The following is a 23,493-nucleotide window of genomic DNA, read 5'->3' as shown; positions in this document are numbered from 1 at the left end:
GATGTTGTTTTATTATATTAAGCTATTTTTATGTTGAATAAAGGAAAAATATTGGTGAAAAAATCACTTTGATTTTTGGGTATTTCACGTTCTTTTCAACCGACTTCAAAAAAGGAGGAGGTTCTCAATTCGACCCGTATGTTTTTTTTTTTTTTTTTTTTCTATGTTTGTTACGCGATAACTCCGCCAATTATGAACCGATTTGAACAAATCTTTTTTCGGCGTATAGGTAATACCTCAAGGGTGGTCCCATTTAAATTTAATAATAGAAAAAACAACCCCCAAGGGTGGAAAATTGGGGATGAACTTTTTTATACGCAATATCTCCGCCGATTATAAATCAATTTGAACGATTATTTTTTTGTTGAATAGGTATTATCAAAAGGGTGGTTTCATGCGAATTTGAAGAAAATATTTCACCCCCAAGGGTGGAAAATTGGGGATGAACTTTTTTATACGCAATATTTTTAATTTTTACTTTTTTTTTGTGTTCACGCATTTGAAGTCGGTTTTATTTTTTTTAAAAGTTAATTATAATTTGTGATTTCTTATTGTAAAATGCTTAAATCTAAAAATTTTCTCAGATAACTATTTGCCCAAGGATCTATGCTATAGGATATAAATGTTTTTTAAATCGTTTTCACAGTATTTTTATAAAAATTTCAGCTTGTAAACTGACGCTAAAGTGGAAATTTACAAAACCTGTGTGGACTTATCTTGATAGAATTCTTAAATACTAAACTAATCGCAATATTTTCTCAATTAACTATTTAGACGGCGAAATTGCCTAACTATTTATGCCTATAACATATTTGTAGTATTACTGGTTAATGATTGTAACGAGTTGAAAAAGTACTGTTTTTGCGCCAAACTGCGTAAACGCTCTTAAGTAGGTAAGGTTTTAGCGATAGAATGTTGCAGGGCCATGGATAAATTAAAAAGAAAGAAATAATTAGTTAATTCATCAAAATTATTTTTTTCATCAATCAGACATTAGAATTTTATTTGCATCGAATAAATCACACATAGTAATAGGTACTATGGATGGACACATGGATTTATTAGCTTAAGCTTAAGCTACCTTTAAAGTAACTTAACCTTTTAACTATACATAGGATATAGGTATGTTTAACTCTGTATGTTACATCGAGATTCTATAATTTAAGTATGAATGTTTCGAGATTTCTTTCTCGCTTGGTTTCTAAAAGTGATTTATGATAAATAGGTACTTAATAAGACAGATTTTGAGAGACGGTGATGCGCCTTGCGAATGTTGACAGAGAATAGGAAAAACACTTTTAGTGACAAGTACAATATTATATAAATTTAGCTAATAGAATATTTAACGACTACTTAAGTTAATTATATAATTTTTTTTTTAAATGATTGTATACGTAAATTAATACATAGTCTATGAAGTAGATCTAAATATGTATTATATGAAACTTGCCTAAGTTTTAGAGAAATGGCCATATTGCCTTCCTACCTAGGTATTTCTGATAAGTTGTATGATGGAGTGATCACATGTTAACATAGTATCTAGATCTAAATTACTGAATTATTTTTATTCTGACTCTACGTAGGAAAACTTACTTTATTACTACTTAGATGGTAGATATAACGATTTTAATTAGGTTTTTCAGACCTGACACTACAATTACCATGGTCATCTAATGGCATACAACACTTTCATAACCATCTACTATCTTATTATAACCATAGAATTTTGCGGGTAGAATTCAATAATAATCACGTTTGTAGAATAATAGAGATGCGATAGAAGAAAAATAAAGGTTTCTGTGATCAGAGCAACTTTACCACCTCGAGAAGTTGGATATGCCTCCACTGTACGCTGTTACGAAAAGGGTCTATTCCACTTTGATCACCTGGCTTTGATCACCCAGGTGATCAAAGTGGACTTCCAGCGATCATTTAGTGTCCTTTGATCACCCATGGATACGATGCCCTGGGTGATCAAAGTGGACTCCAGTTAAGTAAATTGTTATTTTAGTGTCCTTTGATCACCTACAAACAAATCACACCTCCTCTGAATAGTTACATGTCCAATTGTTGTAAGTACAAACATTTTCTTAAATTGTCGCTGGAAGTCCAACGAAAAGATAAGGTTCGTATAACATTTACAAACATAACCAATGTTCTCGTATCATATGAACGTCCTAGTTCAATAGTTCATATTACAATGTATAAATCAATTATAATAATAGAACTTCACTAACATTTACGTATCCGTAGTTCAAGGAAAAGCCTAATGTGAAGATATTGACATTATAAATAGGTATACTTAGTGTGATGATGAAGAAATGTTTTACAAGCGAACTACCTAGCACACTAGGTCACCAGTGACTGCTAGAAGTGGCAGGCGTAACTTTTTCGTAAATTTCACTTGCGGCGTTGTAGAGACCGTGCATGAAAAACTTGCACCGCTACTCGGCCGAAAGCGACCGGACTCCGCATGGCCGTATCACTTGAAACCTAGTAAGTAAGTACACTCTTCGGTCTGCCTCTAGCAAATACTAGAGTTGTGCTCTTTCTTGCAATGGAGACTAAAATGACCTGACAAATTAACTTTACTATGGCCATGGCTGTTTAGACCTTGCCTACCCTCATAACACTATTTGTACTGTCAATATCTAGGACCTTAGTTTGAGTAAGGAGTAAATGAACCAAAATATGAAATGCTTGTGAGTATGCCATTCAATATAAATCAATTGTAACTCAATGTAAACCGATGTTTCATGTGTAGATCGAATTCGAAATAAATAAACAAAATGAAGGAACAGTATATTTTATTTTTTGGACTAATCATCGTTCCTATCTCCGAGAATATCTTTGTATAGAGTAGGTACATAGAAATAGAAAGGTCAACCCCAATGTACCTACTGTGTGTAAATACAAAATAGAAAGTGTGGTAAACTAGAGGTGATATGCAGCAACGAGGACTCGGATTTTTTTTTATTTATTCCTGCACCCAATGACATCCTGCCCCCCTAGACAAAACGCACTTTTTGATCGAATCGAAAATCGAATCCGTCAAAACTCCATACAAAAAAGGGGCTTTTCGACCACTTTGCGACTGGTTTGCGATTATAATTTGCACTTTGTCTAGACCCACGCACCTGCGTCTTTAGGTGTCTTTGGTCACCGTGACATTTATTTATTTTATTTATTTATTTGAAGGTAGGTATATCTTTATCTTTTACACTTTTATAAAGAGAAACAAAGTATAGTTCCAAAATAGTGAACTGTCCTATCGATGACATTGACAGTGGGGCGCCACCGTCAATACCGGATCGCTGGTTCCGATTTTTGCCATGTTGGAAACCATATAGTTGAACGATGGTAGCGCCTCCCTGTCATTGAGTTTGGTGGGACAGTTCAGCGTGGGTCATCTATAGTAGGTACTTATAGTTCCAAAATACTGGACTGTCCTGTCGATGACATTGACAGTGGGGCGCCACTGTCAATACCGGATCGCTGGTTCAGATTTTTGCCATGTTGGAAACCATATAGTTGAACGATGGTAGCGCCCCCCTGTCATTGAGTTTCGTGGGACAGTTCAGCGTGGGTCATCTATAGTCACGGTGGTGGTCACGGCGACAAGTCACACGTGCGCGCAAGACCTTTCAAAAGACAGTTTGAAAACGAAACGAACCGCGCCTTCGCGTCCATTCCAATCCATTCTGTCAACCTATCGTCAAGGTATATGTCAAAGTATCTGTCAACGACAATTTCCTGTATTTATTACCACCCTAGTCGCTAATAAGTAATTGTTCCGTCCCGTTGTACAAACATTAATCATGGTTTAGGCAATGGGTTTAGGTAGTCCTATCCTCAACAATCGGCTGTTCCAAATTGAATCAAGTGTGCTTAACTATGTGTCTGCCACGATGGTGTATGGTTTAATACTGGGCACGGCACTCCTGGTGATGTGGTTCCCATGCCTCAAGCGAGGCCTGTGGGCGACGCCCGGCCCGGTATACGCACGGGACCGAAAGAACCGGGCCTTCAGAATCACCCCCACCGGTAACTGCTGCGAAAACAAGTGTACAGAGTCCCACTGAACCCCACTGTGCTGTTTTTGTCCTTGGCATTTTTTTTATTCTTGATATAAATGTATAAATTATACAATAAAAGAAGTTTAATTTAATAACCCGGAGTTGGGTGTACCTAAGCTATTTGAATTTGAGCGTTCTTCTCAGGGTTCTCAGGTATGAATGCTACAAATTAATACGGGCTGGTGGCGACCACACAATCCTACTAATATTATAAATGCGAAAGTGGATGTCTGGATGTTTGTTACTTTTTGACGCAAAAACTGAACGGATTTTGATGAAACCTTACAGTATTATTGTTTATAACACAGAATAACATATAGGCTATAATTTATGACGATCTGTTACACTAAATTTCACGCGGGTGAAACCGTGGGCAAAAGCTAGTGAAAATATAATTCTAATAATCTTTGCACTTCATTTTCATTACAACACTCGATTCAGGTCGGTGATGTTTTCATTCAATATTTAGGATGAATCTATTATAGGTTTCATTTTCGTATGTCGTTTCACCCGTATACGCCTTAAACGACCCGTATTAATCGGCAATACTATAATACAGGCACACCAGACTTCTGTCCGTATTGACAAGGCAGCAGATTAGAAGTGCATTGTTACATCAGTGTACTATTATGGAATGGAATAGATCTGCAGATTAACAATTAAAACATTGAATATCGTATAAAATATAAACTTTATTTCAAAATTAACATCCAAAATATATATATAAATAGGAAGCACCCATTTCGTTTCACAGCAGTATGGATATTTTATAAAAACAACACACAAACACGTGTGTACATCGTCAACAGTTATATAAAAATACATAAAATCCACCAACCACCTTAAAATATAAAATAAGATAGGAATGTAATCCATGATCTTATAATTACAAAATACAATTACCAAAAGGAATGTCTTATTGAATATTTTCCGCTTAAAATATAAGTAGGATCTAAAGCCACAAAGTTAAGCAAATATGCGTGAAGGTTTTGTTCTCAAATAACTTTGCAACAATACGCTTCATTTAAGAACGTACGCAGTTAAGAATGGAATGGTGAAAATAAATACGAAAAATAGTTAAGCACAGAATGATGAAAGTTGTCTTATCAAAACCGCGATCTAGAGCAGTACTTTCAGATGTAGACCAAACTAGAGAAAATGTTCTTTTACATCTTCAGCTAAGATCAAGAAACTTATGCAATTTTTAATAGGTAGACCTTTAAAAAATAAAAATCACTGGGGTATCAAATACAGATCGCGGTTATTATGTGAGTAATAAGACATGATTAGGAGTATGTCACGCAAAACCTTTAAGGATTTAACGTTTCATGTACCTGTCGTGAATGAGAGATATCGACAGATATGCGTTTTGCGTAGAGCCTCCTTAGTTAGTTATTGTAGGTGGAGGCAGAGACGTTCCCGCCGTGGCCGGTCCAGTTGGTGTGGACGAAGGTGCCCGGCTTGGTGACAAGCTCGTAAGTGTGCGCGCCGAAGTAATCTCTCTGCGCCTGGAATTTAAAGTATTTGGAAATGACTGTTCTGTACACTGTGCTAGAGTTCAAAATTCTGTTAATGTCTTGGTAAAGGCACAGAATAATAATAAGTACTACGTACAGAGGTTTACTTCGCGAAGGTATTTAAAAAAATGTATGCTCAATGTCATTAACAATATGGTGTAATTTAGCTTGTCTCAAGAGTCGAGCACCATTTTGTTAACAAACGTCAGTGATCGGTACTGCGCCGAAACCATAGGGCTGACTTCGGTAAAATAATGTGTGACGGAGGTGCCAAACTGCAGAAAATGGCGGAGGAAATACATGATTAAGTATGAATTATCATGAATAATATTAATTAACCACTTATTTACCTCTCAGTGTCTTCAGGCAACTTAAAAAAGTACATTCTGTGTTTTTATTATTATTTAGGCAGTTAAATACTGCACAGTATTTAGTACACCATTTTCTTTATTTTTTCCATCATACACAAGAATACGCGTCCGTGAGTCAATGCTCGCTCGTATGTGAGGCCTTGTCGAATAGTATAGGTGTACCAGAATCTCATGGCAAATGGGGAAAATAAACTTTGTTGAGTGCAATACTGGGGAAATTGGATTAAACGATCTTGATACTGTTTATTATATTTTTTATTTATGACTTTAATATTAATGAACATGAAGTACGAATGCCTACCTTTACATTTTATGTATGTGTATACCTAAAATATACCTAGAATGTTATTATACATCGGGTTTTAAACATAGAGACATGTCTTGAAAAATAAATAAACCGTATATTACTGTAAATAATTTTATTATGTATCATACTTATAACTTATCACTTCATTCAGAACTAGAAAACGATTCTAAGAACTCCACTTGCATTTCTTGATCTTCAATAGATGATCAAGTTAAAGAGGTATTTATACTGGGTGGAATTTTGTAATGCCACCTGGAGGAAAAGTACTCTTAATACTGTAGATAGAAAATTTTACTGAAAGAAAACATTCCTTTATTTTTGGAAAAAAAAAGAGAACTGCATTCAAAGATTTTCAAATTTTTTTCGAAAATTCACTACTATACCTGCCATATTTTCTGTAACATTATTAAAATAATTTAAGATTTCATGGTTTTCCTTTCATTTAATTTATCAAGTTTGTTAGAGAGATTTCATCCTTATACCAGGCCTGTTCATCTCCGCGAGTTTACATCGAAAACAAAACACGCACGATGGCCCACCTACAGGACACTATTCGACAAGGCCTCACATACGAACGAACATTTACTCACGCACGCTTATTCTTGTGTATTATGGAAGAAAATAAAGAAAATGGTGTACTAAATACTGTGCAGTATTTAACTGCCTAAATGATAATAAAAAACACAGAATGTACTTTTTTAAGCTGCCTGAAGACACTGAGAGGTAAATAAGTAGTTAATATTATTCATGATAATTCATGCTAAATCATGTATTTCCTCCGCCATTTTCCGCAGTTTGGCACCTCACGTCACATCATTTTATCGAAGTCAGCCCTGTAACTTCGGCGCAGTGCCGATCACTGACGTTTGTCAACAAAATGGTGCTTGACTCTTGAGACAGGCTAAATTACATCATATTGTTAATGACATTGAGCATACATTTTTTTAAATACCTTCGCGAAGTAAAACTTCTATACGTAGTACTTATTATTATTCTGTGCTTATACTTAACCCTAACGATCGATGTAATAAAAATGCAGGATGTAATTTTTAACAGATTTTAGTTGGTTCGATTCCCGGGCGTGGCAAGCAAGATTTCCAAAAATATCTTTGAATGCAATTCTATTTCTTTTAAAAAATAAAGGAATGTTTTCTTTGAGAAAAATTTTCCATCTATAGCCCGACCAGGAACATAAAAACCCTGGCATAGAGGCGCGTCAATTGCATTTGATAGTGCAACACTGAGTACAGTCGTACCTGTGTTAAATTAATAGGCTAACTTTATGTTTCAGGATTCAGGATTACGGGCTAATTTGATATTTTCATAAATAAACGAAAAAAGATTATACTAGGTATAGGTAAACTGGTTTAAATAAATTAAATGAAACCATCATTAGAGCTAGTAGGATTTATTTTATTATTCATCAATAATCAAATTAAGAACTTGAATATTCAACTGCAATGTCTGCTCATCAACGCTTCAAACTCGGTACTTCTTTATCAATTCCATAAAATTCAACACTTACAAAGTGACAAAAAACTTTAAAATATGTACCTACATATTTTCAACTACCTAGTTGAAACAAACCACAGCTAATTTTCATAGTGGACTGTACTATACGATAAACATGTCAGTCAATTTGACAACCTTTGTCGGAAACATTATTTAATTAAAATTTATCCGAACCCTTAGTATTTCTCTTCGACAAATACTTTAACTCATTGTGAACCACTTTTCTTTCACGACTATAAAAAGTTTTTAGCAATTTAATTCACAAAATCAATTGCACACATTTAAATAAAATTTGTTTACACTTTGACAGCAATAGACATGACATGCAAGGTGGCTCAAAAAATTCCATCCTGTATAATATAAATCGCTCTTTCAGCATTTCAATTACTCAAACTTGCTCGATGAAATCTTTTTCAATTCTCTTTACATGGTCATAACTTTTTCACTATTCCTCTGCACCAATGTATGAAATGCACCTGAAAACCCCGATAAAGCAGCTATTAGGTAAGAATAATAATATAAAAATAAACATAACTCTCCTTCTGACGCAGTTAGGTAATAAACTAAATGTATCAAAACATTTCACTCCAACTTACTGTCAACTCAACGACGCGCTTTAAAATCAAAGATTGACTTTGAATTATGCCTTATTTTACAATACACATTGAAAACAATATGATTTGCTTGAGCTTTTTCGAATATTTCACAAAAATAACAAATAGGCATGAAGAGATTACAAAATTTCTGCAGCGGCTGACAGATCTCTTGATTTACTTTGACAGGTGACAATAAAGCCATAGACAATGGCCATATGAAAAACACATTTTTCCAATATTTTCGTTTGCCATGAGATTCTGGTACACCTATAATCCTGTAGGGTGCCATCGTGCTTGTTTTGTTTTCGATGTAAACTCGCGGAGATGAACAGGCCTGGTAAAGGGTTACCCTAGGAATCATTAATGCAGAATTTGCGAAAAGCGGTCCCACCGTGGAAAGAAGGATAGTATCGTCTCGTCACTTAACTAGGTAGATAGAGCCACATAACAGGCTGATTTCCTACAGAAGGTATTTGTAAAGAGTGTGCTATTGCTATGCCTAAATTTTTACTGAAGACGTGCTGCTCCAGTGGTGCTATAGAAGTAAAGACCAGAAGAATACCTGCAGCAGATTTGTTGGCAACACAGCACTGCGATAGCCGTCGTAGAAAGCGAGCGCAGAGGAGAAGGCCTTTACACCTACGTTGGTGCAGAGACTAAACCTACAATGCTTCAGTGAAGCTGTAAACCAGTCTTTCCCAAAGTGGGCGATAACGCCCCCTTGTGGGCGCTGCAGGCTTAAAGGGGGGCGGTAAGAGACCCAGAAAAAAAATCGGGACGTTGTGTAGAGGCTTGGGAGGTGTCATCTACTAGGAGGACTCTTAGACATCGACTGAGCTCGACTCTTGACTACAAAAATGGGGGGCGCTAGAAAATAATTTATTCTCAAAGTGGGCAGTAGACTAAATAAGTTTGGGAACCACTGCTGTAAACCCTACCAGCAGCAGGTCTTCAATCAGCACAGTGCTACAGTAGCAACCTGCCTACCTACAGTGTTGAAGAGACTATTCCCATCGTTTAGTCTTAACTACACCTGCCATGCTCCAGTGCTGCTGTAGAAGTCAACCGCCTCTGTGGTCTAGTGGTAAGACCACCTGCTTCAGACGCAGAGGTCCCGGGTTCGATTCCCAGTGGGAGCAGATTTTTCTGTTCGGTTTGGTTAGTGCTAGGGCTTGTTCTAAGTCCGCCTGGCTAGCTACCACCATCTTACCTAAGTCTGTCGCCATAACAACAACGTTAACAGCATTGTTGTGTTCCGGCAGTTAGAGGTAAGATAGCCAGTTCTGTGGTTGAGGATTCCGGGAGAAGTTCGCTTCCACCTTCGGTCTGATCATCACTTACCATCAGGTAAAAAAAAAAGTGAAGACACCTGAAGCAAATTGGCCGGCGATGGCCATCTTAGTAAGCAAGCGCGGAGAAAGCTGGCGCCTACGCCACCGTCAGCCTACACTTACGTTGCTGCAGACTGCAGATACTGCATCTACTTAGGGCTGTCCAAAAAGTAATGAGAATGGGTTATTTCTAGCCATCACAAAAAACTGAAAAAAATTGGGTAGGTAGGTACCACAGAAAACACATACAGTAAACAAGGTCTTTCCGACTGGTCGCGTTCAGTGTGCTTACCATGAGTTTACGTTAGGTGTGCTCGCTAGCGACTGCGTAAAAAAATGACATTAAAATGTATGACATATTGTGCAGCGCCCCTAGTGGCTACTTTCAAGATATAAAATCTTCATAGATTTTTTTGACGTACTCGCTAGCGAGCGCACCTAACGTAAACTCATGGTAAGCACACAGGTGAATGTAATTTTTAAACGCAAAGGTGAACTTAAATGATTTTTTTGCCAGTTTCTAGTGAAGAATTAAGCTACCTACCCATTTTTTCAGATTTTTGTGATGGCTGGAAATATCCCATTCTCATTACTTTTTGAGTTTCCTCCAGAATCCCCTCGTGTAAGGCCTCAGCCTCGAATTTGGGCGGCGGCGGTAGCGGCGCGGGAGCGGCAGGATCTTATGCGTAAAATCAAATACATAGACCGGTTCTCGAAAACAGCGGCGCAGGAGCGGGCAACGAGCGGGCAGCGCACTCCTTCTTTTGCCCAGAATAAATCGAGCGTTAGGAATTTTGAATCTAAATAAAATTGTCGCCGTTGTTCAGACATTTCGTTCGCGAATAAAAACAAATATCTCGACAACACAAACCCGAACACAACACTTCGCCGCTAAGGCGCCGCGCGAGCTGCCCGCTTGTTTCGAGAACGGGTCTGCGTTGCCCGCCCCGCTCCCGCGCCGCTGCCCGCTAAATTCGAGGCTGAGGCCTAATGCCTGTAAAATCTGTAGACTTACCTGCAGCAGATTAGCCGGCAGCACAGCGCTGCGGTACCCGTCGTAGAAAGCGAGCGCGGACGAGAAGGCAGGCGCGGGCGCCGCCAGCAGCGCCGCCTGCGCCACCACCTGCCGCAACGACAGCTGGCACTCGCTAATGCGCTCGCAGAAGTACGGGTCCAACAGCAGGTTCGATAACGCGGGGTTTTTTGTGAAAGCGTCCTATAACAAATGGCTGGGTAATAAATATGCGTATTTGACACCATTCCCCAATAATTCTAAAGCACAACTTTTTTAAGACACTTCTTTCTGGCCTTACAAACTTAATTGATTTTATTTATTACCTGTAAAGAAGAACGGGCACGCCCCATACAAAAAAAACCCAGACCCGACAGAAACGAGACATACCTCAGTTTGTTTGTCATGTCTTAATTAGTTAAATTATATATTTTTTATATTCGAAATCTATGTAGGTATAACACCAAAATATTACACTGTTTTTGTTCAGGCGTTATACAAAAACTAATACAAAATGCCTATTTATCACCAAAATTGGTAAATATTTGTACCTAAATGTATATTACAGCTGCTATGGAATGTGTCTAGGTGAACTGGAGATACAGCCGGATTATAAAAATATATAATTTAACTAATTAAGACATGACAAACAAACTGAGGTATGTCTCGTTTCTGTCGGGCCTGGGTCACAGATGACCGTTCTTCTTTAGATTTTTGGTTGCATTGTAATTGAAAAAGTAGTTTAACTGAGTTGACAAAATAATGACGTCACAGGTTATTATTGTAGTAGGTATACAAAGTAGCTTTGCTGTCTGTCCCTATGTATGCTTAGATCTTTAAAACTACGCAACGGATTTCGATGCGGTTTTTTAATAGATAAACTGATTCAAGAGGAAGGGTTTTAAGTTTATTGCATTGTACCTGTGCGAAGCAGGGGCGGGTAGCTAGTACAAAATATATGAGAGTCTCGTTTTGACAGTTTTAAAAAGTACGTCAATTGATTGGTAGACTGTCAAATACCCTATTTTGTCCTATTTGTGTGCTTCGATTCGTTCATTCGTTTCAGCGAAGTGACGACCACTGTTGGACAAAGACCGATCCTGCGTAGCAGTGTAGGCAGGTCTCCCACTAGGTGGACCGATAATCTGGTGAGGTCGCGGGAAGTACCTGGAGGCGGGCAGCGCAGGATCGGTTCTTAGATTAAACAGGGAAAATATCGTTTCCGCATAATGTGACTATCATCTATCTATCTATACCTATGTATAAAATAATTATCATTGTTAACAACGCTCAACTACAATACACTGCAAAATGCAATAAACATAGTATGTCAATGTGCTATGCTCAAACCAGACTAAACTAACAGTAGGTACCTACTTAATATGATAATGGCCAGGTCTTATCAATTCTTATGAGTAGTTCTTGTGCGGATACTTCTGATTATTGAAAATACTATTTAATCATATATCACAATCATTACATAAATCACATGCGTATTTTTAAACTTCGTGACATAATCACTATGTGCTGAGATCTAAGTTCACAAGTACATGATGTCACTTGACATTGCCACAGACTCCAAAGGTCGGATAAAGGTCGCTGTAGCTCTACGTCAGTAAAGAGTGATACACTGAGTTAATTCTACAAAAATACACATTTTTAAATCGTACGAATGACAGCACAGATCACATTGTTGATCAGATTACATTTTTGTTGCAAAATCGCCTGTATTACAATTAAGTAAGATGCCACAGTGTTTCGCGTGATGTGCTGTCGACTGTAAAAAACAGCTGAGGTCAGTTTTCCAACTATACTACTATAGTTCACGCCATAATCAACCAACAAACTCTTCAGGTTTATAATATTAAGTAGGTACCTACTAGCTTTCCATCCGCGCCTTCGCTCGCATGGAATTTTGTCTGTCACAGAAAAACTTTATCGCGGGCGTCCCTGTTTCAAAAACCGGGATATAAACTATCCTCTCTATGCCAAATATCATCAAAATCGGTTCAGTAGTTTAGGCGTGAAAGCGTGACAGACAGACAGAGTTACTTTCGCATTTATAAATTAGTATAGATAGTATAGATAGATACGATACACACTACACAAGTGTAGAGTTCACGATCTAAATTAATATTTACAAACCTTGATGTTGCCCAAAAAGGCACTCCTGATAATGCAGCCGCCACGCCACATAAGCGCGATACTGCCGTAGTTGAGATTCCAATTGTGTACCTGCACAAAGTAATGATGTGATTAACTACCGGGTAGTATCCAGTAAACTCACAATGCTTATTCATATCCTGAGGCTATATAAAAGTACCTTTACAGTCATAGCGGCAAGATTTTTGATTGTTTTGGGTTTTGTCTGTGGTTTTGTTTACAAAGGTTGGTCCCATGAGAAACTTGTTCCATTTATCCTTATTTTTGGGACTTTTATTCCCAGCTCTGGTCCCCACCGCTACAACTCCTGTGTTGCCAGGATCTACAGCTTGATCCCCAATAAAAACCCAATCAATGAAGGTCAAGTCTGTCCCAGGTTGGGACCCCCAGGAGTATGTTATTATTATATAAATAGTTTACCTTATCCGGCACCAGATTGGTCTCTCTCACCCAAGCACTTACCCCCTTACCAATAAAAAGTTACACAGTTGTTGATCATTGTTTTAAAATGACATTTCCATACTAAACGTCACTTTAAATCACTGATCAACGAGCGTGTAAGTTTTATTAGTAAGGGGGTTAATATTTACCCAATGGATAGTATTTTTTGGAGAAAAAAAGGAAACAAAAGATCCCAATGGGTCGATGTGCACTATAAGATAGCTTACCTTAGCCGCTTCCCTGAGCAGCATGAACCCTTGTGCGTAGGAGATCAGTTTGCTGGCATACAGCGCCTTCCGCAGGTGTTCTAAGAACTGCTTCTTATCGCCGCTGAACTTCTGTGAGGAGCCTGGCAGCAACTTGCTGGCTGTCACACGCTCGTCTGAAAACACCTTCGTTTTATAGTCAAAGTATCGTTTCATCCACGAAGACACGACGACCCACCAAAAGACAATGCCGGAAATTGGCGTCTTTTTTTTCGCGCGGCCATCGACCAAACCATGTTTTTTGGTTACAAAATAGTGTAATAATAAACCAAACTTACTATGACATGTATACCTCTAAACTCAGTCTGAACTGAGTTACGAGCATTAGAAGTTTGATGTTTTACATACTAAGATTTGCTTTTTGCGCGCAAGTTTTGTACGAAATTGCAACAAAATAGTGACGTCTTTTTTATTGCGCTGATTCTGCTCCATACTGATGACTGGAGCTAATTGATGTTTTTGTTTGTTTACACATACAATGTCACTATTTTGTTGCAATTTCTTACAAAGCTTGCACGCAGAAAGCAAATCTAGTACCTATGTAAAATCATCAAACTTCTAATGCTCGTTAGTTAGTTCAGACTGAGTTTAGAGGTATACAAGTCATAGTAAGTTTGGTTTATTACACTATTTTGTAATCAAAAAATAAGGTTTGGTCGATGGCCGCGTGAAAAAAAAAGACGCCACCTTCCATAGAAAATCTGGCATTGCCATTTTGGTGGAGGATAGCGCGAGGTGCGGGGAGTTTAATCCGAGCAATCCGAGCGTCATTATTGTAGTGTGCGTGTGCTGCACTCATGGATAATTTAGCGTGTACCGATAACACTCAGACATTAGCTGAAGAATGGTGGGGCGCGTCTTCGTGGATGAAACGATCTAGAGCGTGCCGTTTGTCTAAGGCTGAAATGCACCAGCTTACTTTAACCATAACCGGTGTTTTATGGAGATTAACAGATTTTTGACGTTTTTTATAGTTAAAAGTGAGATGGTGCAACCCAGCCTAAATCATAAGTATTTTTTTATTTTCTGCTATACTTTTAAACAGAGCTTTACACGTTCCAGTATTACGTTAATCCAATCACTACTTCGGAATAAATAGGCCAGTGCTGAAAAAAATAATGAACCTCTTTGTGATCTCTATGTTCTATACCGTACTACGAAATATTACACAGGGTGTCTCAGAATGGGTGAATCAAACTGCTATGGGCGGAAGCTTTAAGTCAGAAGTGAGGCTACCTCCCATAACAGTTTGATTCACCCATTTTGGGACATAAAATATTTCAAAACTACTTTTGACTGCCAAAAATTATACACATTATAATGTAGTCATAATTAGTAATAATTTAATATAGGTACACAAAAGCAGCAGTGGCGGTAGTATAATTATAGTAGTAACAGATTAAAATTATTGTCATTTTTTGCACTGAATAAGTGTAATGCATAATATACTCAGGGAACGATATAGTAGACTGGCACTATCAATCACAGTAACAAAACGAGGTCACGCCCGGTCACGAAGTCGAAATGTATGTTAAATGTATGCAGAAATACAAAATAATGTAAGTACCTACATCTGTCTTGCATCTGAATATCATACCTACTACCCAGTTCACATTACATAACCGATGGATTACACCTGTGATTACCACATTGCAAAAGGTGACATGGATTTCCTATCAGTTATTTTTAAAACTGACTCGGCTCGATAATTTTATATTAACTTCTTTTAAGTTAAAACGATACGATGCGCAACGAAGCCTAATGATTTAAAATTATAACTCAGTGTTATTTCATAATAAAATAATGAACAAAAAAAATGCATTTTACGATTTTGGTTATGTCCAAAAAGTTAATTCAATGTAAAATGTTCGTTCTACCACTGCAACCATTTACCAATTCAATCCAATTTGATAAAGCTGTTGGCTGATCGGGCTTATTCCACTATTCCCCGTTGACAATCCCCGTCAAGGGGGATTAGTGAACTTTTTGTTCACTATTCCCCGTTAACGCTAATTGGAGTTTATAATAGGGAAAAATGAACTAAAAAGTTCATTAATCCCCATTATATTAGGATTTTATTTTTAACGTAATGGGGATTAATGAAATGGAATAAGCCGCTGATGGCTCGGCAGATAGAAAAAGCAAAACAAAATGGTAGTTTTTTTTTTAAATCATACCTTTAAGAGAAGAAAGGCATCTTGCAAACACAGCTTCTCCTATTAGGGTCACAGGGACCCCGTATTCGAGGGCACTGATGCCGGTCCATTTACCAGTGCCTTTCTGTCCCGCAGAGTCACGGATTTTCGGTAGGAGATGTTTACCTGTAAAATACCACGCAATATTTGTTCATTGGCGTATCTAGAGTACTTATGGACTTAGAGCCCAACATTCCTAAGACAAGACCATTCTGAGGGATTCTGGACTATCTGGACGCTATAATACGTGCATGCATTTGTTATAGATTTCAACGTCAAAGTCAATCCCAGTTGATAGCACTTAATATCTACAAATACTTAAGATGCTATCTGATATAGTGTTTATATTAATGTACTGTTGCTGTACAATTTAGCTAGGCGACAATGACCTAATGGTGTCAGTGTTGGACTGCCGACCGAGAGTCGATGGTAGACTAATATTCAGCTGTAAATGAGACTATTAGTTATTTGTGGGAATAAGTATACCTAAATTACTTTAAAAAATATGGTACCATATTTGTACCGTCATCAAAGATTAGTGCTTTGCAGTAAGTATGATTTTTATAGTATCCCTCATGGTATGGGGCAAAGTGAATCTTTGATGAATGAATGATGTTGAAAAACAATTCTGTGTTACATTACAAATGAAGATTGCAAATCATTTTCCATTTTGGCATTACAATAAAATATATTATCAGCTATTGATAACAGATCAGATACTCATTATTACAAATAGCAATTCACTCTGTGCAGCCAAGTGTGTTTCATAATCACTTCATATTGAGTACTGCTTCAATTTATACAACTAATTTAATTTACAGCACAGTGATGCTATTTTACATCTGCTTTAATTATAATAATCTTGCATTAAAAAGAGAGAAGGGAAGCAAAAGTAAAATATATTTATATTTAAAAACTTACCATCATTATCCTTAAACTTTAAAATATCTCGGGTTATCTCAATTAGGAATGAGTCTAGTTCTCCTTTGTTCCAATTTTCAAAAACTTCTGCCATTTCATCCTGCTCCATTCCTGTTAAACAGAACACATGACGGTTGAACTAACACTTTCAATTGAAATTCTGATAAAATCAATAAAATGTAACATACCAACTACATCCTTCATGAGCTGATAAGCCTCGCAAATGAGTTGCATGTCCCCATACTCGATTCCATTGTGAACCATTTTAACAAAGTGACCAGCGCCATCTTCCCCAACCCAATCACAACAAGGTTCATTGTTTACTTTAGCACTTATTGCCTAAAATTAGTTAACAGGTTATTTATTAACATTAACATGTACATTTGCATGTGAAATAAGAAGTACTTTGTTTCTTTTTTTTTATACATTACCTGGAAAATAGGCTTGACATGTGACCAAGCTGCGGGGTGTCCTCCTGGCATCAAAGAAGGTCCATAGCGTGCTCCATCTTCGCCACCACTCACCTGAAAAATAATCACAAAAAATTACAAACCAAACAGACAAAGTAGCATACTAAAATCCATCGAATATTTGTGTAAACTTGTAAACTGTAAAGAATATCAACATACACCCATGCCAATGTAGTGGATTCCTGTAGGAGCAAGTTCTTTACACCATCTCTGGGTGTCTAAATATTGAGAATTGCCACCATCAATTATTATGTCGCCCTTTTCAAGAAGAGGAACCAGATTCTTCACAAACTCATCCACAGCTGAACCCGCTGCAAAAAAATCAATATTATTTTATAATCTTAATCTAAATATAGGTATATAACTCAAAGGTGACTGAGTGACTGACATAGTGATCTATAAACGCACAGCCCAAACCACTGGACGGATCGGGCTGAAATTTAAGGGGGTAAAACGGGAACTACGCGTACGAAGTCGCGGGCGGCCGCTAGTCATGAATACAATTACAAAAAATGGCACATACAGACCATATGGAAGCAAATCATGAAAAAACTGTATAAAAACAACAATTTCTAGTGAAAGAAGAGAAAATCAAACTGCTCTTGTTAAAACTGTACTTTTACAGTACTACAATAATTTTAACTTTTGTAATATTAAAACAGATAGGAAAGTACTATTTTTCTTAAATATCATTTCCAATTTCTAAAAGGGATTGATCATCATTTTTTAACCGACTTCAAAAAAGGAGGAGGTTATAATTATGTTCGGCTGTATGTATTTTTTTCTATGTATGTTCACCGATTACTCCGTCAATTGTGAACCGATTTTCAAAATTCTTTCTTTGTTCAAATAGGGTAGACTTCTGAGGGGGTCCCATTGCCACCAAGTCAGGATCTAATGATGGGATCCTAGGGAAATCGAGGGCAAACTTCAAATTTTATAGGCACATATTATGTTTTTCATATTTATTCTAAAGTTATTCAAGTACCTATATGCGTCTGGTAGTCATCATCTAATGTTGATGAAGTGATGATAGAAGGTAAAACTTCTTAACGGTTAGGAGTTGGATAGTAATTCTTTAAATATTTTAGCTACGTTATGTACATAGCTACATACAGTTATTTCAAGTTTTTTTTAGGTGAGCTGATGATGAAAGGTCAAACTTCGTAAGTTAGGAGTTAGATGATACTTTTTAGTTGCCGATATTTAAATTAGGTAGCCTGTATTTTGTAGGGAAGATAATTTACACTTAAAATGGAAAACTATAGTCTCAATCTCATTCAATATGGCTACTGTCCATCTTCAGTGACAATAACAAGGACTAATCAACTAAAAAGCATGAAATAAATTAATTTTAACAAAAAAATTAAAACCAACTCCAAAATACTTGCACTAAAAAGTAGAAAATAAACATTAATATTAGGACAAATGTATACTTACCATGATTGATATTTTTGGAGTTGGTGCCGGTATATTTAGAAAATTTCTTGAGCTTGGCACTCAGCAGGCTGGCACCGACTCCAAGAATATCAATCATGGTTTACATTTGTCCAAATAATGTAATTATTTTCTACTTTTTAGTGCAAGTTTTTTTGGAGTTGGGTTTAAATTTTTATTGGGCTCATTTTGTTAAATATTTGGCAAAAATACTATTTATATCAAAATGTTTTATTTATCTTACCTTTAACTAATAACATTACTTTTCTTGGTTTTTTCAATTTTTTTACCATATCTTCCAGTGATTTTGCACCTATAATTTTTGTGCCTTTAGCTTCATTATTCAGGAATTGATCAACCTGCAATGACAATTAATTTAATTAACTTTTTTGCCTTTTAACTACTATTTTCTATGAATCAATACAAAATAATAGTTAAAAGGCAAACAGTACCCAGATTAAATTAATTATATTATGAATTTTTAGATAGATAGATAGAAAATACTTTATTGTACCCCACACAAGACAAGAAAAGAAAGAGAAAGAAATATACAAAAGATTACCTATTAGTTAGGGGGCCTTATTGCTATAAAGCAATCTAGATTCCCAATAATTTAACTTAAATTAAGCTTACCTTGGCCACAGTTCTGTTGAATGCACATACAACAAATCCATGGTCATTCATATTGAGTATAAGGTTCTGGCCCATCACGGCCAAGCCGATAAGGGCAATGTCTGCTTTTTGTCTAAAACAAAAAAAAGGATTTTAGTCCACATGTGCCATTGAATTACATTAGCAAATTAAGAGAAAATTATGTAGGTATATGAGAGACAACTTAGATAATAATGATTCCCTGGAACTAATTCCACCTATTTTGGATTATCATTGTTACTATTAATTATTTGACATGCTGAAAGATATCTGAAGTGTTATTATTGCCTAAACTTAGGTATTATAACCCCTTAATTAACCTTTAACTATAGTCGTGAAAAAATAATCACACTCCCATGGACGTCGGGTCTCACAGACCCCTATCTAAAATTCTTCATAATTTCATATCTGAACCAATTTGAATTTATCAAAGAGTTGATATATATCTAATAACTATTAATAAAGGATCTAGTAGTAAATGTAATCAATTTTTAATCATTGTTTAATTATTTTTTGGCAAATTTCAAAAACATAGACATTTTTCAGTGTTAATTGACTTGGCATCACATATAGGCTCCTTAATTACAGTCGGTTAATAATAAATCAAACTAATATTTTTTCCTTGCTAATTAATAACTGTGTAACATAAAAACATAAACAGAATTTCTGAAAGACATAAAATAAAAATTTTGACAAGGGTCAAACTTGCTAAAATTATAAACAGGGGCCTAGAACACTAAAAGACAAATTATCTCTACAGGCATGTGTCATCTTTCTTTGAGAGCTTTGATAGGCAAAATATACACCATTCAGAATCGGAATCTGCAGCAATGGTACCTTCCAAGACATCTAAACTCAAAAGAAGGATCGTCTACAAGTAAAACCTTACTTCTGGAATGTTACTTAGATAGTTGGGCTAATAATATAGCTGATGTACTCAGATACTTTCTACCATTATGTATTCTTAAACTAAAACAATTTACAACATATTATAATGATATACTATAAAAAAATTATAGTTGATAAGTCACATCCATACAAGTATGTTTGTATGGAAATTATAGTCATCGGGTCTCCCAGACCCCGATAAAATTTTGGATGGTTATTACTCACGTAATAATTGCCGGAAGACGCGATTTTATGCCTCCTCGGTCCAAACACAGTTAAAACTGAAGCTACTGAGATGGTCGAGAGCAGCATGTGGCGGGAAGGTATTTAAACCGAGAAATTGAAAAGGGGGGTGGGCCTCTGAGACCCGACGTCCATAGTTAAAGGTTAAAAGTTACACACTTGTTGAACAGTAGTTTAAAGTGAAATTTACATAGTAAAGTCACTTTAAACCAGTGTTCAATGAGTGAATAACTTTTATGAGTAAGGGGGTGAGTATATGGGAAGGAAATAAGTAATTTAGATTTATTTCAAGATTGTAATGTTGACATTTAGATTATTAATTATATTATTTTAAATACTTTATTATTTAAATTGTAAAAAATATAGCTGACTATATTTTATACAATTTAAATAATAATAGGTAAATCAATAGGTAGCTCTGAAGCTAGTAGAGATGAGACGTATTTACTAGAACAGATCCACACACTAGGTATTTTACAGTACTAAGTGGCACCTATTCCAATTTTTAAAATACTTGATCCACCTAGTATTTTTTAAATTACACGATTTCCGACCCTACCATCAAAGTAATAGAGGTTATTATTGCATAATCCGTAGTCGTGTATTACGCGCACCGCGTATTTCTCGCTAAGCTTATGTGCGAACGTAGAGATTCACTCCGTCTCTGTCTGACAAACAAATTTGAACGCAGGCAGGTGTGAGATAGGAATAGGTGTTTGATGTATTACGTAATTTAAACTCTATTTGTACACAGGTAAGGTTTGAAGTATGAAGGGAGGATATCAATCAATCAACAGCCAGCAAAAACATTATTATTCCATTTCAAATTGCATTATTAATACTACGGTTGTATCTTTTCAAAGAAAATTGTATTTTAAAGTCATAATACGTGGATTAGTCCGCACTAGTCGCGTCAAGTATGGTAAATTACTACGTACTAGGTGGAATAGGTATTTGGATCAAGTATTAATAAATACTTGGAATAGGTGCACCTAGTATCAAAGGACATCATCCACGTTTCATATATTTTTGGTCCAAAATCAAAAGTGCCGGCCAACAAAAAAAAGTGCTGTATTCTGACAGAATACGTCTGCCTTAGCATTTATTACTATGGCACCAAAGCCGTAGCTCCACTGTGCGTCGAGTATTTGAGATCTAAAAGTCATCGACTATTCATACATTTTTTGTTCAAAATCAAAAGTGTCGGCCAATAAAAAAAAAAGTGCTGTATTCTGACAGAATACGTCCGCCTTAGCATTTGTTACTATGGCACCAAAGCTGTAGCACCACTGTGCGTCGAGTATTTGAGATCTAAAATTCATCGACGATTCATACATTTTTTGTTCAAAATCAAAAATGTCGGCCAATAAAAAAAAAGTGCTGTATTCTGACAGAATACGTCCGCCTTAGCATTTGTTACTATGACACCAAAGCTGTAGCACCACTGTACGTCGTAGTATTTGAGATCAAAGTCAGTCGTTTCATATATTTTTAGAACTCAAATACTACGATGCACAGTGGTGCTACAGCTTTGGTGCCATAGTAATAAATGCTAAGACGGACGTATTCTATCAGAATACAGCACTTTTATTTTTTGGCCGGCACTTTTGATTTTGGACCAAAATGGATGATGTCCTTTACCTAGTATAACCCATCTCTAGAAGCTACCTACTTAGGTGCATAGTATTAAAGAGTTGTATTGCTTTGCTTGCACGCTTGCACCATACATTGGCAAACATTCACCTTCAAGTAACCTTGCCACTGAACCTTTTCTTTTTTCAATGATACTTTTTTCTTTTTGTAAAGCATAGATTTTAAAAGCCAATAAACGTCTTTCAACAATAGTTTTATCTTATTACTATAGTCACTTACAAAATTTTTATGGTGATGAATTAACAATTTGTTAATTAAAATCTAAAAGACCAATTATGTTTGGCATTACCTTACCTCTCAAAATTATGTATAGAATTTATGCAAAAAACGATTTTTAATAGTTCTGTTGATGCAAACATTAACTTACAAAATCATTTAGCCGAATCAAGTGAGAGAACATTAATGACAACAGACTTTAGCATTGATTTTAAATAAAAATAACAAAAGTGGATAAAAATCTTAATGAGATCTTAAAATTAATTGCTTTTCATTTTAGTAGGTTTTTTTTGCAATTACTACAAATTACAAGTCATGCATGGTTTTAAATTTTTAGAGGTGACATTGGAAAAACTGTTTTTATCCTTGTCCTAAAGAATTAAATAAAGAATAGGTACTTACTCGGACATGTTTGATAGATGATAGTTTTTTAATTAAATCCTTTCGTAAATTTTCAAGGCTTGAAATTACAATTTGATGTAATTATTAGCACCTCAAGTTCAAGTCCTAACTAAACTGTAATGGGTCAAGTAAAATAATTACTATCACCCACTCCTCAACTCAAATAACCTCAAAGCTCCAAGAGTACCAAGTTAGTGATTGCGAACTTTGATTGCGAATATATTGGATCGTGGTAAACATAGATTGTATTGACAGATCAATCGATTTTAATCATCGACTAATAAGTGACGGAATGGAAGGATGGAATGGAAGGTCTAAACAAAATACAAAAATAACATTATTAATATCAAAATCGATTCAAAGAACAAAGTATATGCCAAGGCGGAGACCACCGATTTTTAGTTGGCCGATAGTTGGCCCCGATTATTTTGTATGAAGAATCAGCCTATCGGCTGATTGGCAAATCGGTGTGGTTTTTACGGCGAGATTTGGAAAATTCAACCCCTAAGGAGGTAAAATGGGTACGAAGTCGCGGGCGTTCGCTAGTATAATATTACAATAAAATTACAGATGTTTTGCCACACGTTTAGGGGGGCTGAATTCTGAGAGTGAAACTCACAATTCACACTGTGAATCCCAGAATCCCGTCATTTTCACAAACCGGTTTTTATTGCACATCACTATGGGTGTGGTGATTGGTTTGATCTCGTTCGATTCTCAGACTGTTCGATTTTATCAATGAACGAATGAATGAATGAAGCTGTGAAATATTTTTTCCACATCATGACATTCATGACACAACACAACCAACTATTGTTTAAAAGG

General features: G+C 36.2%; 1 protein-coding gene across 1 annotated transcript; it reads right to left on the bottom strand.

The window, feature by feature from the left end:
• Window positions 1-4,748: 4,748 nt before the first annotated feature.
• Window positions 4,749-22,886, bottom strand: LOC135086853 (6-phosphogluconate dehydrogenase, decarboxylating). Its single transcript, XM_063981673.1, has 12 exons — window positions 22,669-22,886; window positions 19,249-19,360; window positions 18,860-18,974; window positions 17,338-17,489; window positions 17,140-17,232; window positions 16,897-17,047; window positions 16,709-16,819; window positions 15,770-15,913; window positions 13,554-13,708; window positions 12,868-12,957; window positions 10,726-10,926; window positions 4,749-5,584 (listed from the first exon to the last, which is right to left on the bottom strand). The coding sequence occupies exons 1-12, from the start codon at window positions 22,674-22,676 to the stop codon at window positions 5,465-5,467; spliced, it is 1,452 nt and encodes a 483-aa protein (XP_063837743.1). The 5' UTR covers window positions 22,677-22,886; the 3' UTR covers window positions 4,749-5,464.
• Window positions 22,887-23,493: the final 607 nt, after the last annotated feature.

The sequence above is a fragment of the Ostrinia nubilalis genome, chromosome Z, assembly GCF_963855985.1.
Source record: "Ostrinia nubilalis chromosome Z, ilOstNubi1.1, whole genome shotgun sequence".
Classification (NCBI taxonomy): Eukaryota; Metazoa; Arthropoda; class Insecta; order Lepidoptera; family Crambidae; genus Ostrinia; species Ostrinia nubilalis.
This window is presented reverse-complemented; position numbering and strand designations above follow the sequence as displayed.

Bases quoted from the DNA above. Each gene is read 5' to 3' on its own strand.
- LOC135086853 (XM_063981673.1), bottom strand. The intron at 15,914-16,708 runs GTAAGTTTTTAA...GGTATTTTACAG, and splicing joins AAAGTTTAAGGATAATGATG to GTAAACATCTCCTACCGAAA. The intron at 13,709-15,769 runs GTATGATTTAAA...AGGTGTTTTCAG, and splicing joins ATGCCTTTCTTCTCTTAAAG to ACGAGCGTGTGACAGCCAGC.